The sequence below is a fragment of the Trypanosoma equiperdum genome (assembly GCF_001457755.1).
Source record: "Trypanosoma equiperdum strain OVI genome assembly, contig: ctg_815, whole genome shotgun sequence".
In the NCBI taxonomy this organism is placed as follows: Eukaryota; Euglenozoa; class Kinetoplastea; order Trypanosomatida; family Trypanosomatidae; genus Trypanosoma; species Trypanosoma equiperdum.
In genome coordinates, this window is record NW_027124771.1 from 8720 (window position 1) to 24026 (window position 15307).

General features: G+C 48.1%; 6 protein-coding genes and 1 pseudogene across 7 annotated transcripts in view; 5 read left to right on the forward strand and 2 right to left on the reverse strand.

Annotated features, from left to right (window-relative positions):
- Positions 1–71: 71 nt before the first annotated feature.
- On the reverse strand, positions 72–436 carry TEOVI_000375900:pseudogene (annotated as a pseudogene). Its single transcript is given in 2 exon segments — positions 72–389; positions 392–436. Coding segments are annotated over 2 exon segments (363 nt in total).
- Positions 437–2359: 1923 nt separating this feature from the next.
- TEOVI_000376000 (uncharacterized protein) lies at positions 2360–5005 on the forward strand (the record flags this gene model as incomplete). The annotated part of the gene is made up of 1 exon (XM_067226613.1): positions 2360–5005. One exon carries the CDS (start codon positions 2360–2362, stop codon positions 5003–5005), a length of 2646 nt encoding a protein of 881 aa, XP_067082714.1.
- A 481-nt stretch (positions 5006–5486) lies between these two features.
- TEOVI_000376100 (KREL1) lies at positions 5487–6896 on the forward strand (the record flags this gene model as incomplete). The annotated part of the gene is made up of 1 exon (XM_067226614.1): positions 5487–6896. The coding sequence occupies one exon, from the start codon at positions 5487–5489 to the stop codon at positions 6894–6896; it is 1410 nt and encodes a 469-aa protein (XP_067082715.1).
- Positions 6897–7404: 508 nt separating this feature from the next.
- On the forward strand, positions 7405–11598 carry TEOVI_000376200 (GTPase activating protein, putative; the record flags this gene model as incomplete). Its single annotated transcript, XM_067226615.1, has 1 exon — positions 7405–11598. One exon carries the CDS (start codon positions 7405–7407, stop codon positions 11596–11598), a length of 4194 nt encoding a protein of 1397 aa, XP_067082716.1.
- A 531-nt stretch (positions 11599–12129) lies between these two features.
- Positions 12130–13266, forward strand: TEOVI_000376300 (DNA-damage inducible protein DDI1-like protein; the record flags this gene model as incomplete). Its single annotated transcript, XM_067226616.1, has 1 exon — positions 12130–13266. One exon carries the CDS (start codon positions 12130–12132, stop codon positions 13264–13266), a length of 1137 nt encoding a protein of 378 aa, XP_067082717.1.
- Positions 13267–13883: 617 nt separating this feature from the next.
- Positions 13884–15131, forward strand: TEOVI_000376400 (uncharacterized protein; the record flags this gene model as incomplete). The annotated part of the gene is made up of 1 exon (XM_067226617.1): positions 13884–15131. One exon carries the CDS (start codon positions 13884–13886, stop codon positions 15129–15131), a length of 1248 nt encoding a protein of 415 aa, XP_067082718.1.
- A 136-nt stretch (positions 15132–15267) lies between these two features.
- TEOVI_000376500 (uncharacterized protein) overlaps positions 15268–15307 on the reverse strand; it is a gene marked incomplete at both ends in the record, with an annotated part of 336 nt that continues 296 nt past the window's right edge. Inside the window, one exon of the mRNA XM_067226618.1 lies at positions 15268–15305. Within this exon, the coding sequence (XP_067082719.1) occupies positions 15268–15305 (38 nt within the window). The remainder of the gene's footprint in view (positions 15306–15307) is intronic.

The following is a 15307-nucleotide window of genomic DNA, read 5'->3' on the forward strand; positions in this document are numbered from 1 at the left end:
TCTCTCTTGTTCATTCCCTTTGGATTCACCGCACCACTTTGGCTACTGGTACGTCGCCGCGACGCATACAACTAAGAGAAAAACAAAATAAAAATATACGGCACCATGGCGAAAAAAAGGTGCACTGACTCAGCAACACATGTACACGCATAATCAGACGCACACAAAATACACTTAAATGATGTGGACGACCGTTTCGTGGGATCGTAGAGGACAATATACGCAAAATAGAAACAATTAATGGGGAGGAGAAAATGTAGTCGACATTTTACGAAAAGGTGGGATTTATTTTCAGTTGTCGGGCTGTTAAATATATGCAGCTTCCACACGACCCTCTCCCCTTGTGGGACTTGTCTCTGGATTTCACTGCCTCTTTCAATATATATATATATGCTTGTGTGTTTATGTGTTTTATTTTAATCGTTATTATTTTAATCACTGTGTGTTGTGCTTTGCGACTCACACGTGGTTTTATTTGTTCCTTTTCTTACTTACTTTTTTTTCTTGAGTTTTGTTATTATTATTATTATTATTATTATTTTCGTTGTTCCTCTCTCTGTTTTTTTTTGTACTGCAGAAAACGGTAGTGAGGAATACAGTGCAAAGGATGGGTGTATATCGCATGTGACCATTTGGCGTTTTTTTTCTTTTTATTCTTTTCTTCAACATATCACTTATTTATAACGTCATGCAGGGGTAATTTTGTTTGATTCGGTTTTATTTATGTATTTGCTTTCCTTTTTTCTTTTTTTCTTTTTTAAGGAAAAAAAATTTCCATTTCCATTTGTTTTTGTTACTTTTTTTTTTTCCAGACACCCTGTCTTCTTTTTTTTTTTTATATTTTTGCTACTGTGGCAGTTTTGCTTTTTTTTCTTTTGTGAGGGAAAGGGAGAGATTCTCAGGGTTCGAAGAGAAACACAAGGAGCGATGAAAATGTGTGCGGCTGCGTTTTGAAGGTTTTGTTACACTTTTGTCCTCTTCTTAGTGGTTCAATCACTGAAAATAAAATAGTCCCCCCCCCCAGCGCATACTCAAATATAAATATAAACAAATATAAACAAATATAAGTATATATATATATATATATATTTATTTATTTATATACGCTAATTTCAGGTGACAATTGTCTAGAAGAAACAGACAGGTATATGTTCATATTTATTTATATTTATGTGTATGCGCAGTGGAGGCGTAATAAACTTATCTATACTGTCCACGGGAAATGAAAGTGTGAGGGTACACTTCTTTCTTTCCTTCCCTTCGGTTTGTGTATTGTTTTCGTTTTTTCTTTTTTTTTTAAAAAAAAGAAAAGAAAGGGGGAAACATGTTGAATGTTCGATGGCTTATTATTTTTCACTCCTCGTTTGGTCTGTTCATTTGAAGGGCTTGCAAGCCAAGTTTGTGATCGCTTTTGTGTGTTTGTGTGGGTGTGTATTCATGTGCGTTCAGCAAATATTTTGTTTTTCTTTCTTTTTTTATTTTTGTTCATTTATCGGTTACGGGAAAACAAAGGTGTTGAATAGAAGGTGACAGAGGCAAAAAGCGATGAAACGATGATATCAATCCCCCCTTGCTCTTCCCAATTATTAAGAAAAAGGGAAGGGAAACTTAAAACAAAACAAACAAACACTGATTTAATCGCTAACCTCGCATCAAACGCATCCTAGGTGTGTAGCAAGTGTATCTGCACCTCTATAAAATGTTTTAAAGTATTTTTTTAAATTTAAAATAAAAAAGTGTCTTCATTGCATTTTATTTTGTTTTATCTCTTCGCTTTTCTTCTATTTTATATTAGGGTGCAGCGGCAAGGAGGAACACCACCACCACCACTTCCTCCACCAGGTCTCAGCAGCAACGGTAGCGTGGGAGAGAAATTGGGGGACGGGGAAGGAAAGAAGGAAACTTAAGCAAAAAAAAGAAAAGAAAAGAAAGAAAAGAAGTGAAGTGAAGTGAAGGCCATAAAGGCACAATTTATTGTACAAGAACGGAAGAAATAAAAAGCGGCGAGGGCTGTAAACCCTCAGGGCGATAACCACAATCGCCAGCATCATATTAACACATACGTGGCCCGGTTGGCTGTGCGGTACGGCTCATTGGCGGGCCAAAGTGTCTGTGAGCAAAAGGAAAAAAATAATAAATTAATTTAATCAGTGGGAAACGCCGGGTCGTGCAGGTGTGTCCGAGGTTGAGTAAATCAAGGTTTTGAGACAGTGTCGGTGGACAGTGATTGGAAAGAAAAAAGGAGGAGAGAAAAAAAAAAACGGCAATCAACAGGGGAAAGAAAGAGAGAGGGAAGGAAGGAAAAGAGGGAGGGGGGATCTTCACAAGAGAAAAGTTAAAGCCATAGAACCAATAAAACATGACCGAATCTGAGAAAGCCCGTACCGTGACAGGGAGGGGACTCGTGGATTTACCTCAGCGGTTTAGTCAAGTGGACATAACGTACGCGGCATCCACATCCAACCAAACATCCGCTCGAACGGCTGAACCAACAGCTCCGATTCTTACTGACATTGAGATTACTGAAAAGGCTAGTCTGGTAAATGATGTCAAAGGCGCTTACGCCTCAGATGGGTATCCGATATGTTGCTCAGGAAGCAAAACGGGTGGTGCCCTATACGGTGCTTTCGTGGAGCTTCGGAACCCTTCCCTGCATGGTGTAACGTTGCCACCAGCGGAAACTATCGTTGTTGCCAGCACTCCCAGCGACCCCGTTAAGCACTTCACTTCGGGGGGTGAAGGTGGCTCTCATTTAACTAATGGATCCGATGCTGATGGTGTGACTGCGGCGAGTAATATAGTTGACCCTCGCGCAGCCATCCTGCGTATTGTTTGGAAGCGTGGATCACATCTGCTTAATCCACATGCAGCAGAGCACTTGGATCTCCCAATGAAGGAAACACCCACCAAGACTGAGATGTCGACATCAAGTGTAGTGCTTCCAAAACTTCCATGCTACGGGATCGAACGGCACCTGCGGCGGTTTCCCGATGGCGTGCACAGTGTGGACACTTCTCCCCGACTGAATGAACTTCTCTTGGATATTCCACCGGGTTCAGTGGGGGATACTGTGAAAACAGCACCACAAGAGCACGAGAAAAAGGCAGTTGACGATTTCCCTGATGGGGCAACCAGGGGTGCAAAGAAACGTACAAACAGTAATGGCAGCAGGAAAAGCAGAAGGAACAATAGATCGAAGGGCAATAATGCAGATATGGATGGAGATGACACATCTCCAGAGGATGGTGGCGGACGGAAGGGGGCGCCGTTACGAGAAAAGGAGCCCATGGGAAATGCACCTGTACAACTAACACTAATAACAGCATGCAGTTTTAACCACCTCACTTTGTATGCTGTACGTCACCAGGCAGGAAATGTATTGGCGTTCGTACCACTGCAGACCATCATCGCCTCTGTAACGACGCGAAAAATTACCAGTCATTGTGTGTTTTTGCTGTCCGTTGATACATACGAGTCCTATGATTCCCCGGGTATGTGTACCTCTGGTGCTTCACCAGTATTGCACGGGGCGGAGAAGAAGGAACCGAAGAGAGGGACCGTGAAGCAAAAGCAAGGCCTTGGCGGTCAAGCGCTCAAAGGAGAAGGTGACAGCACTCCGCCATGTGAAGGGGGAAAGGAATTTTTGTTTGAACCCGTTCAAGTAGGTGGGGAGAGTTCCGGTGGTGGGGGAGTCATGCGCGTGGCGACCGTCTTTCTTGCGGTGGAGCCCTACTTGTTGCTGGGTAACCAGAGTGGGGATATTATGCTCTTCAGCGTTTTCAAGGGAAAAGTGGTGCAGCGGCTCAACCCTTCTGGACTTCCCAGGTCAGACTCTTTCTTCAGAGGAAGCCAGGAAGATTCGACGGGGTCAAAGCAACTAGTAGGTGCAACTGTCTCGTGCATTGTGGAAATAAGCTGCGGTGCGGAGAAACGATTGACACGTTTAATTAGCAATGCGATTGCATCCCGTGTACGGGGCAGAGATCGTTTTACAGCTCCTTCTGTTGGAGCTGCGGGAACACCACCTTCTGTGTTTGCCGTCGGTTTTGATGACGGTCAGGTGCTGCTTGTGGACGTGACGGCTGAAGGAGCCTGCTTAAGTAAGCGTGTGAGCTCATTCAGCGGGAATCCCATCCACGGGATCGCTATGCGGGCACCTCACTACTTTACAAGGGTATGGACTTCTCAGCAGTACATGAAGGGATATGAAAAGCAACGCTCTCCCATATGCACGGTGTTTACACATGCGGATACCCTTACCTTCAACGAGGACGGTGCCATTGCCGCGGTATCTTCTAATGGCGGTGTCCTGCGTCTCCTGCGAGCACCCGAGATGGATGAGGAAGTGTGCCGATTGGCAACTCTTCACTGTGACACCGCAGGGGATTTCTTGTCTTTGCAGTGGATGTCAAGTTGTGTCGGTACAGCGCTTCTTCCTGATCTCCTCATCGCCACGAGCGAAGATGACAGTATTGGCGTTTACCAGTTTGTGCAGTCAAGGAATTGCACGACCAGCTTGGTTCGACAAGATGGTTTCACACCTGAGAGACCTAACTTTAATGCAAGTATGGATACTATACATGACAATATTACATTGATCTCACGGCGCTTCTTCCATCACTCTTGGGTAGTTAATCTTACCACGATGCAGCGCCCCAACGGGAGTCTTCTGATCGCTACATCTTACGATGGTCGGAGTTCCTTCTGGCCAATCAGTTACGGCGGCACCACCGCCACTAATACTCCTGGCGGTTCACTCCCCCGCGGGGGAGGCTCTGAGGTGTCACTCCAAAAGTGCCTATCAGATTATCTTATAAGGGATATGGGTGCTAAGCTCCACAGTTTCGGGCACGTGTTTCCATCCCACCCAGCGGCGTCGTTTGTCCTTCACAAGGGCGACATATCGCGGTGCATCGTTGGTGGGGCTGGGAACAGTTACTTTATAGTTTCATTATGTTTGCAAGGGTTTGTGAAAGTATGGGAGGTGAAATGGAGTGGGGGATGAGGCAGTTCATTTGTTTTCGCATGATTTATTCTTTATCGTATCGTCACTCGTTATCTTTATTTCGTTTATTCTAATTGATTAGCGTCCCCCTGTGCGCACGATTCACAGTTACGTATATAAACTACTGTCATCTTTTTGTTCGCATTTCTCATAGTCGTTGTTGCGTGTGCGCCGCGTGTTAGTGACGGCGTGTGTATGTATGATTTCACTGTGTCATTAGATACTTTCCTTTCCACCATCATTCTGGTTTCATCTTAGGCGAGCCAGCACGCGGACACACAAATAAATATTGAGGAGAAGTGTGACGGAAGGTCGAATATTTCTTTCTTCTCCATTCCTTTCCCATTCCACCAGATTTGTCTTTGTGTAAGGGTGTACTTTATCTCAAGTTACACACGACGCTTAGCTGCGTCACTGTAATTTTACCCAAGTGGTGCTGTGGAAAACGAAAAGGGAAGGAACGTAGCGGAACGAAAAAGAGATGCAACTCCAAAGGTTGGGTGCTCCACTACTTAAAAGGCTTGTGGGGGGATGCATACGCCAATCAACGGCGCCGATTATGCCATGTGTTGTTGTTAGTGGTTCGGGGGGTTTTTTGACTCCCGTGCGTACTTACATGCCGCTCCCCAATGATCAAAGTGACTTCTCACCGTACATCGAGATTGATTTGCCAAGTGAAAGCCGCATCCAATCACTGCATAAGAGCGGACTTGCGGCACAGGAGTGGGTTGCATGTGAAAAAGTGCATGGGACAAACTTTGGTATCTACTTAATTAACCAGGGAGACCACGAGGTTGTGAGGTTTGCAAAGCGTAGTGGCATCATGGACCCAAATGAGAATTTCTTTGGTTACCACATCCTTATCGACGAGTTCACAGCACAAATTCGTATTCTAAATGACCTATTGAAACAAAAATATGGACTGAGCCGTGTTGGGCGTTTGGTGCTCAATGGAGAACTGTTTGGTGCCAAGTATAAGCACCCACTCGTTCCAAAGAGTGAGAAGTGGTGCACGCTACCAAACGGGAAGAAGTTCCCTATCGCCGGTGTTCAAATACAGAGGGAACCCTTTCCACAATATAGTCCAGAGCTCCATTTCTTTGCATTTGACATTAAGTACAGTGTGAGTGGCGCGGAAGAGGACTTCGTGCTGCTTGGTTACGACGAGTTCGTCGAGTTTTCTTCCAAAGTGCCCAACCTGTTATACGCGCGGGCTCTTGTTCGTGGGACGTTGGATGAGTGTTTAGCATTTGATGTGGAGAATTTCATGACACCGCTGCCCGCGTTGCTTGGCTTAGGTAATTACCCCCTTGAGGGGAATTTGGCAGAGGGTGTGGTCATTCGTCACGTACGTCGCGGGGATCCGGCGGTAGAGAAACACAACGTCTCGACTATAATCAAACTCCGCTGCTCCAGTTTCATGGAGTTGAAGCACCCCGGTAAGCAGAAGGAACTGAAGGAGACATTTATCGACACGGTACGCTCCGGAGCTCTGCGGCGGGTGCGAGGGAATGTGACCGTTATCTCAGACTCCATGTTGCCTCAGGTGGAGGCAGCGGCCAATGATCTGTTACTAAACAATGTAAGCGATGGCAGGTTGAGCAATGTGCTATCGAAGATTGGTCGTGAACCTCTGCTGTCTGGGGAGGTATCGCAGGTTGATGTGGCGCTTATGCTTGCTAAGGACGCACTGAAAGACTTTCTCAAGGAGGTAGATAGTTTGGTGTTGAACACAACCCTTGCTTTTCGCAAGTTGCTAATCACCAATGTCTACTTCGAGTCTAAGCGGTTAGTGGAGCAAAAGTGGAAGGAACTCATGCAGGAAGAAGCAGCCGCGCAGTCAGAGGCTATTCCACCACTTTCACCCGCTGCCCCCACAAAGGGCGAATGATACTGCAAATTGTTCAATTCGTGGTATCCTGCGAGCGCTCATATGCCTCCTTCCCTACTGCTTTTCAAGATGACGTCTACATCCTAATCATTGCGTGCGGTAGTGATTCACTACGCGTCACACAAACACATCTTTTTTGCATAAGGGTAATAAAGCCTTTCACATCGGTTGCTTGGTACTTCCGAGTCCGGGGTTTCCCCAGACCAGTGGAGAAAAAGCACTTGTATACTTTTTTTTTGTTTTTGCTTCCACTAGTGTATTCTTCTGTGCAGTGTCATTGTTGATTACTACCCTTCATCCTCTGCGTGAAGTTGCTAGACCGGTGATAAGCTGACTTGAAGAAGGCTTGATATCTGCACCCACCGGGAGGAAGAGGGGAAAAAATACATAAAAGAGAGAATAAGGAAAGAAACAATAGGATAGGGACGTACATAGTTCAGCTAATAACAAAACTGTTGCTACAACTCGCAACGGGGCTCCTCTGCTGTAGAGATCACCGCTTGAGGCGATGCTGGTCGCCACAGCGTCCGTTACATCTCATGGCTGTGCCACCGATCTTTCGACGAAGACAAGATCAGCGTCCGTCACGATGGAAGGTGAAAGTGTTAGGAGTGACGAACGGCATCACGTTAACGTGAGGGGAGATGAGAGCGAAGGTGTTAGTGTGTCTCTACTTTCCACACGTCACACGGTTCACGCTCTCAACAAGCAGTCATCCAGCGCGTGGGTGACGACAAAGCTAGTAGAGCAATGTGTCACGGGCTACCGAGATGCACTCTTGGTCATTCGGGAATATGGACACCGGGTTGAGGGAGAAGGTCTGCATCTGCGGTTGCAACTTGGTGAGGCCCACCGCGAACTTCAAAGTAAAGGTGGGCTGGGGGCCTCTGTTACGCATATTGTCGAGAAGCAGCTCTCGGAACATTTGATGCAAAACGGTAACGCGAACATCTCTCCCCGTTCCGAGTCCTTACGACACCGTCAGATTTTGCGCGACATGAAACACCTAGCACACGGGCTTTTAATACCTCTCGATATCTTCCGGCATCAGCACAACTGGCTGTTAGTGCAAGAGGATGTCCAACTAAGTCTGGCCGATCGACTCCGACACTACCGTGTGGTGGTGCGACAGGCTCCACCACCCGCTTTAGTGGAACGCCTCTGGTTTGACCTCTGGGCGCTTTTGGGCGCAGCGTGGCGGCAGCGCGGACGGCTTCTAGGAGTTTATGCGGAGGGTGTTCTTCCAGTTAACGTGGATGGTGGCACCGCAGTTGTTCCACCGTCAGTTTTGAGCCCCCCATCGCACCGTGAAGCCTATCGTGAGGGGCAACGTGAATACCGCTCCAAGCGGATGGAGGGATCGCCGGCCAGTGGGGTACCGGCGGATGCCGACGATTGTTACGCATTTGGCCCAATTACGCCACATCGAGTGGGAATCATGCCATCGCGCCACTACACCATCCGATGGCCACTCATGTCAATTTTACGTTCCCTGCGTGTGCGTGTGGCTGGCAAGAAACCGGGGTCGGAGTCCGGAATAAGGATTGCAATGTCAGCAGGGTCACTAGGGGAACCGAAGGATGACCACCAAGAGGAATCTGACAAATGTGCACAGACCTCTCGTGGGTCTGATTTCTTTTCTCCGAGGGTGTCTTGCGGGTCCGTTGGTGGTAGCTCACAGGAATATCCTGCTGCCTTTTTTGACCTATCGTCAGAAGATATCGAAACGTGCCGTGTGCCATACTTGTCCCCAGAGTGCTTCACACAAAGGTTTCGTAGCGCTGGATGCCATTCGAGTGAACCAGTGGAAGTTTCTGTGTCTCATCGGTTCTCTGATGATGTCTGGAACATAGCCGTCCTCACCATAGAATTTATGTTGACTAACTTTCCCCTCGAACAAAGTTGCTGCCACCACGCGAGTTACCAAGGTTTCAGAACAAGTTTTATATTCGATGATATTATTGAGTTGCTCGTAGTATATCACAACATACCGCTTAGAGCCGCGCAAAACTTCGTTTACGCAGCATTGCACGAGCTTTCACTGCTCGTGTCGGGGGTTGAACAAGTTGGTGTAGATTCAGGTGAAGGTAGCGTACTGACTCCGCGCTGCCTGGCCCAGCAATGGAAGGACTATTTAAGTGAAACGTGTAGTAACAGTACTGTGCTGCGGGAGGTGGTGACAAACGGTTTGCTATGGCTGCGCCGTGAGCGGTGGGAGGTTTTTCAAACTGTTCACTCTCTTGACGATTATAAGGAGGGAGAGTGTGGCAACGGGAGCAACGGGTGTATCGGGGGTGACGACAACGAGAAGAATACCAGCAGCCGGTACGGGGACGGTGCAGCGAAGAGGGTATTGGACACTTTGGTAAGCCCTTATCTGCCGCTGAATCCGGCTCTCTGTTCCGCTGTGTTACGGGAAGGCGGGGAGGCATCTCAAGGCTCACTTAGCATCACGGGTTCGATTCAGCAGTGGTGTGAAAAAGAGGATGCGTTTTGGCATACGCAATTTGATGATCTACAATCGACGGTGCAGAAATGGAGGAAGTGTATTGAACGCTACACGGTGCTCGGTGGTATGAGCGGTAAAGGTAATGAGGCGAGGCAAACTGTTCTTTTCAAGCGTCTCGTTCGGGTCGTACGATCGGTGCTGCAGCTTCAACTCGAGAAGGTAAAGGCTGGTGATCAAACCAAGACCATTCTCCTAAGCAGTGACAGGGAATCCCGCCGTATGCAGCGGGGGGAGGTCCTGAGTCATGCTGTGCAACAGGAGCTTTTGCGTGGCTTAACGGAGCGTGGTGCTCTTTTTATGCACATTTTGGATCTTGTGCCGAATCAATTCGTACCCACCAATTCCACCGTTGCAGGTGATGCCCTCACCAGGGTGGTTCCGTTTTGCGGTGTCTTTATGTCCATCTCGCACACTCTTTCGCAGCTGGAGAAGGACATGGCTCAACTTACTGAGTTGTCACCAGCGTCGACGGCGCCCTTCCGTGCCCTTGACACCATTTTGGGAGTGGAGTACAACGCTGCACGTGTGACACACTTATCGGCCTGTCAGTTGAATGAGGAGGCGGATGAGGGGAAATTGAGTATGTTAGAAAATGTTAGGTCTGTCATTCGTCAGTTAGACCTCGACCTGAAGATGCAGGTGAAACTGGTGAAAGATATGAGGTGTCTGATGTGCACCAGCGTTCCCGTGGAAACGCGTGCTTCGCTCGTGCGACAGTACTTACTTCGCACCCAGGCGGCACATGGGACTGTAGAGGTTCCTATTCCAGCTACTCTTCGTGGTGAGATATGGGCCGTCCTTCTGTTGGTGTCCCCGGAACCTGAGGAACGAGCGTCTAGATATTTTGCGCTGGACACGGCGCGACCAACGCCGTGCAACCGTCAGTTATCTGTCGACATCCCACGTTGTCATCAGTATCACCCACTACTGGCATCATCAGATGGTCACGAACGAATGTGGCGTATCATCAAGGCGTGGTTATTGCTGAATCCCGAGCTGTCGTACTGGCAGGGGTTGGATAGCGTCTGTGCTGTTCTGCTTGCCGCGTCTTTCCACGATGAGCCTCTTGTTTTAGCTCAGTTGCAGGAACTGACGCACAACTACATACCGCACGACTTGGCATCCAGAGAGACAGATCTGCCACAGAGTATGGCTGGAAAGTTCCAGTTGTTCGCTGTGCTTCTGCGTTACTGTGATCCGCAACTTGCCACTCACCTCCTCGACACAGTTGAGTGCGGTCCCGAACTATTTGCGGTTGGATGGTTTCTCGCGCTTTTTGCACACGGCTTACCAATGGCGAAAGTGTTTCTTTTGTGGGATTTCCTCTTCGTGTATGCTGCCGTTTTCCCACACTGCCTTGCTGTCCTTTGCCTTGCCGTTCTGTTGCAGCACCGCGAGCAGTTGATGTCGCACGACTTCTCTGTATGTGTGGGCGCGCTCAGCCGTGCGAGGGATATTGAAGTGCGGATCGTGTTGTATAACGCCTCACTATTGCTGCGAAGCACACCGCCGCTAGTCGGGGGACCGTGCGCTCCCACAGGCCAGCCCCACAGTAGCAGCAACTCCGTGCCACGCATGAGGGTGCGGACACTTCTTCAGGCATTTCGCCGCGTCCCTTTCGATGAAACGCCGTATGGGGAAGAGTGGACCCGCAACGGATTATTCCTCGTGGATCTACGGGAAACGAGGGGTGGTACAGCAAGCCTTGAGCTGGAAGGAGAGGAGCAGATGTGGTCAACGCAGCGCGAAACGGAGGAGCGTGTTGTTGGAGCTCTGCTCTTTCCACTTGTGTCTTGCCAGCAGGACGGTGCGGAAATAGATGTGATGCAGCAGGAGCTTCAAGGGCGGTTGGCTGTGCAATTGGCTTCTGAACTCTTATCACAAACACGTAACATCGCTTTAGCAGCCGTTCCACCGGTACCGTCGTCGGGGTCGCGACCGAGCGCAGGGATGAGACAGTGTGAAGAAAATCCTGCTGCTGGAACACAGCCAGAGGTCATTGCGAAACACTCAGAATGTCCTCATATTGTACTTTTTACACATTCTTCGAACCTATGTGAGGTGGCCACTTCAGAGTTGCTTGCGAGGGAATTAATGCGTTGCGGTGCACCACATGTTTCAATTTTGCTTGGCGGCTTTGTACAGTTGAAGCGGGAGGCAGCTGATCTCATTGTGGAAATGGTCCCTACTTGAGTGTGCCTGCGTTACCCTTTTCTGTTCCTTTTCTTTTTCTTTTCAAAGACTGCTTGTTTTGTTGCTCCGCTTGATTTTTAATTTCGAACGAAGAAGAGCGTGCACTGTTGACTGTTTCCGCCGATACGCCCCCCCCTACTATATCTGTTTCTTCATTTGCATTTGTTGTACTCTGTTTCCACGCGTATCGCGCCACATTTAATCCTATGGTCGCAGGTGCCTCCTTGCTTTACTTTCTCACCTCTGTGTACGTTTAATTTCTTTGTGTTTGTAACCCCTATGTTGCCACTTTTACACCAAATGACGGGATCCCCCACGCCGATTCCGGCTCTTTCCCCACCCTCGGTTGGGGCGCCCTATCCATATTTCCGTTCCTACCTCTTCTCCCTTTCCAAACGACTGCGCCTGAGATGACATACATCTGCAGCAAAAGTAAAGGACACCGCTTAGCTATTTGAACGAGGGAGGATACAGGGAACACGTTTCGTGGAGAGGGGGAGGCAAGAGTGTGCTCGTTTGGAGCATAAAGTGATGAAAATTACCTGTACGGATGAAAGTGGCAATGTGTACTCAGCGGAATTGGATCCAACCGCGATGGTTGAGGACCTTTCCGTTCTTGTAGAGGTGGAGATTGGTATACCCGTGGAGGAACAGTTGCTTATGGCACCTACCGGTGCGATATTGCGTCTGGATGAAACGTTTGGGGCCCAGGGTATAACAACTGACTGTTGTGTCACGGTGAGACGCCAGGTGTTGGGAGGAGGCTTGAAACGGCCAGCGGAAGAGCGACCAGACAGGATACCGGAAGTGCAGGCCAGTGAAGAACGATCTCACATACTGGAGCTGTACGCAACCGAACTGATGTCTGACCAGGATCAGTTGCAGCAGCTCGTGTCGCCGGAGTTTGACGAAACAGACCCGGCCATACAGAGCAGGATATATGAGGAAATTAGTAAGCGCAACGTGGAAGAGAACTTAGCAAATGCGCTTGAGTTTGCACCAGAGGCGTTCACCCGTGTAAGCATGCTCCACGTCACGGTTGAGATTAATAAGGTAAAGGTGAAGGCCTTGGTTGATTGCGGCGCGCAAACGTCCGTCGTGAGTGCCGCCACCGCCGAGCGCTGCGGCATCAATTGGTTGGTTGACAAGAGGGCAGTGGGTACCGTTCACGGTGTTGGTGAGCAGCGTTCGCTGGGTCGAATTCATCTTACGCAGGCAAACCTAGGTGGGTTGTTTATTCCCATCTCTCTAGTTGTACTAGAAAGTGAAACTTTTGATCTCATTATTGGACTAGACCAGATGAAAAAGCACCGCATGATCATTGACCTCAAGGACGATTGCCTGCGTGTGGGTGGTACCGCTATACCATTTCTCAGTGACTCAGAAGTATCGGAAGAACCGCATAGGGGGACACCATTTGTGCTTGGAGGTGGCGATGGCAACGAGGACAACAATGCCGCAGATGTTCCGACGGCTGGCGCAAATCAGGGCACGGCAGCGAAAAGAAGTACGGCACCTTCCGGCCCTAACATCAGCTCCGCTGAAAAGGAGCAGGCAATCGAGACATTCGTTTCTCTAACCCACCTCGAAAGACAGCAGGCCATTGCACTCCTCGAGGCTGTGAACTGGAACCCACATGCGGCCATGTCACTTCTGATGGAGGAGTGATATGTTTGAGTTTAATGTAAAAGAGGAGGAGGGAGGAAAGGCCCCCATTCACGTGGGCGCGGGGAATGCGAAATAAAGGCGACATTAACCCCCTTTTTTATTGCTTGTGTGTGAGAGATTGGGGGATAAGTGGACTGCCTTATATACTTGGTGGTTCTTTCCCCTCCGCCCTTTCAACTCGCGAGCGTGTGCCACGTTATGCTTTGTGAAACTTTTCACCACAATTTTTCTTGCTTGGACATTTGTTGTAACGTGTTGTCGGTGTTTTTGTAGGCGATGATATCGTTATTAATATTACCCTGTCTCACGGGGAAAGTACCATCTAAAAAAGTGGAGGGGAGGAAATGGATGAGTTTGGGGGAAGGATGAGCGAATATTTTGTGTTTTGCCACAGCCGCGTCACTCTCCATATTCTTTACAACATTTTAATAAACAAAGAACCACATATATTTGTGTACACACGTTCCAAGATACTTAGGTAAATGGTGGTACATTTTTTTTTCTGTTGCTTTCCCTGCATATGTGTGTGTATGTCGTTCATTTGCATATTTTGTTTTCCCCTTTCTTACATATTGAAGCAAATACCTTAGTGGTGGAACTTGTTGCAACAGTTTCTAATGTCCAAGTCTAGTCGTAAAATCACTTGCCTATTGCCCTCCGCTTCCAACCAAAGTGGCGATAAGAGGGGAGAGCTGCAGTTGAAGAAGCAAGGACCAGGGGAGCAAACGGCCAATGAGGCTATAACGGTGCCAGATCTGAAACTAGACGAAACAGTCCGCATAAGGGAAATGTTTACGGAGTATATTAATGGTGAGTATGTAACCACACTATTTGACCTTCGCGTGCTCCTTTCAGAGCTTGGAGTATATCCCTCCGACGATGAAATGACACTTGTTATGACCGCATTTGAGAACAAAGTGAGTTTTACTAATCTCTGTAGGTACATGCGGTTTTACAAGAAAGAATTTTTGGAATCGAACAAGCAACGTCACCGTTCCAATGCCGCGCAAGATGAATGCGAGGACACGCTTCGTGCCTTTGTTTCACTTGGTGGCAACGAAGATGGAAGTGGGAGCGTCTTAGTGGAGGACTTACGGCAGGTGTGCAGAAACTTCGGCCTCACTATTGATATAAACGAGGCACTCAATGGTTTGAATGAGTCAGAGAGCCCCTTAACGTTGCGCTATATGGAATTTTGCAACCTGTGGAAACATCAAAGCCGTGAGCGAGGTGGGGAATCGGGAACAATACGCAGCCTTTCCTTAACCGATACCCTGTATACCTCTGGAGGCTTGGATGGGGAGGCTTCAAATTACATACACTTGCTTAATTTGTTGAAGCCCCACGTGAGCAACATAAGTTATGAACAAAGTACCCCCGCCATATGTACCCCACTGTTGGCCAGAGGTGATGAAAGTGATGCCAGACATTCACTTCCCAAGTCGGATGAAAAACACCTGCAGGAGCTAAAGCGGTTTTTATTACCATCTTTGGTTGGGAGTGCGGAGGATCCGGATGCCAATTCGTATGGAGCACAGAGGGACGACGGATATCAACTCCCAAGTTTAGTCCAACACATGACACCGCGAGCAGATGCCGAGGAACGCCAACGACCGCTCCGACAGCGGAGGACCAAAGAGGCAGCGGCTCGACGCAGTGCTGGAAATGATGATAAATCTCATCCACCGACACAAGGCGGATTCCGGGCACCGAGTCCAATGATTCTCTCGCTGCGTAACCTTGCCGCGTATCGCCAAAGACTTCAAGCATTTGCTAAAAAGAAGGAGAAGTCAAGGAACAGGGAACGTGGGAAGGGAGGGCACGGTGTATCATCGTACTACGATGATGACGGAGCCCGCATTTAATTAACTGAGTACACAAATCTGGTGTTTTTTTCTGTATCATTTGATTTTGTACAACAAAAAGAGAAGAATGGAGAATTTCCCCCTACTAAGGAAACAAGAAAGTGTAAAGAAAGAACACCAGGATGGAAGAGGAAAACTAGAAAAAAGGGGTATATATATATATATATATATATATA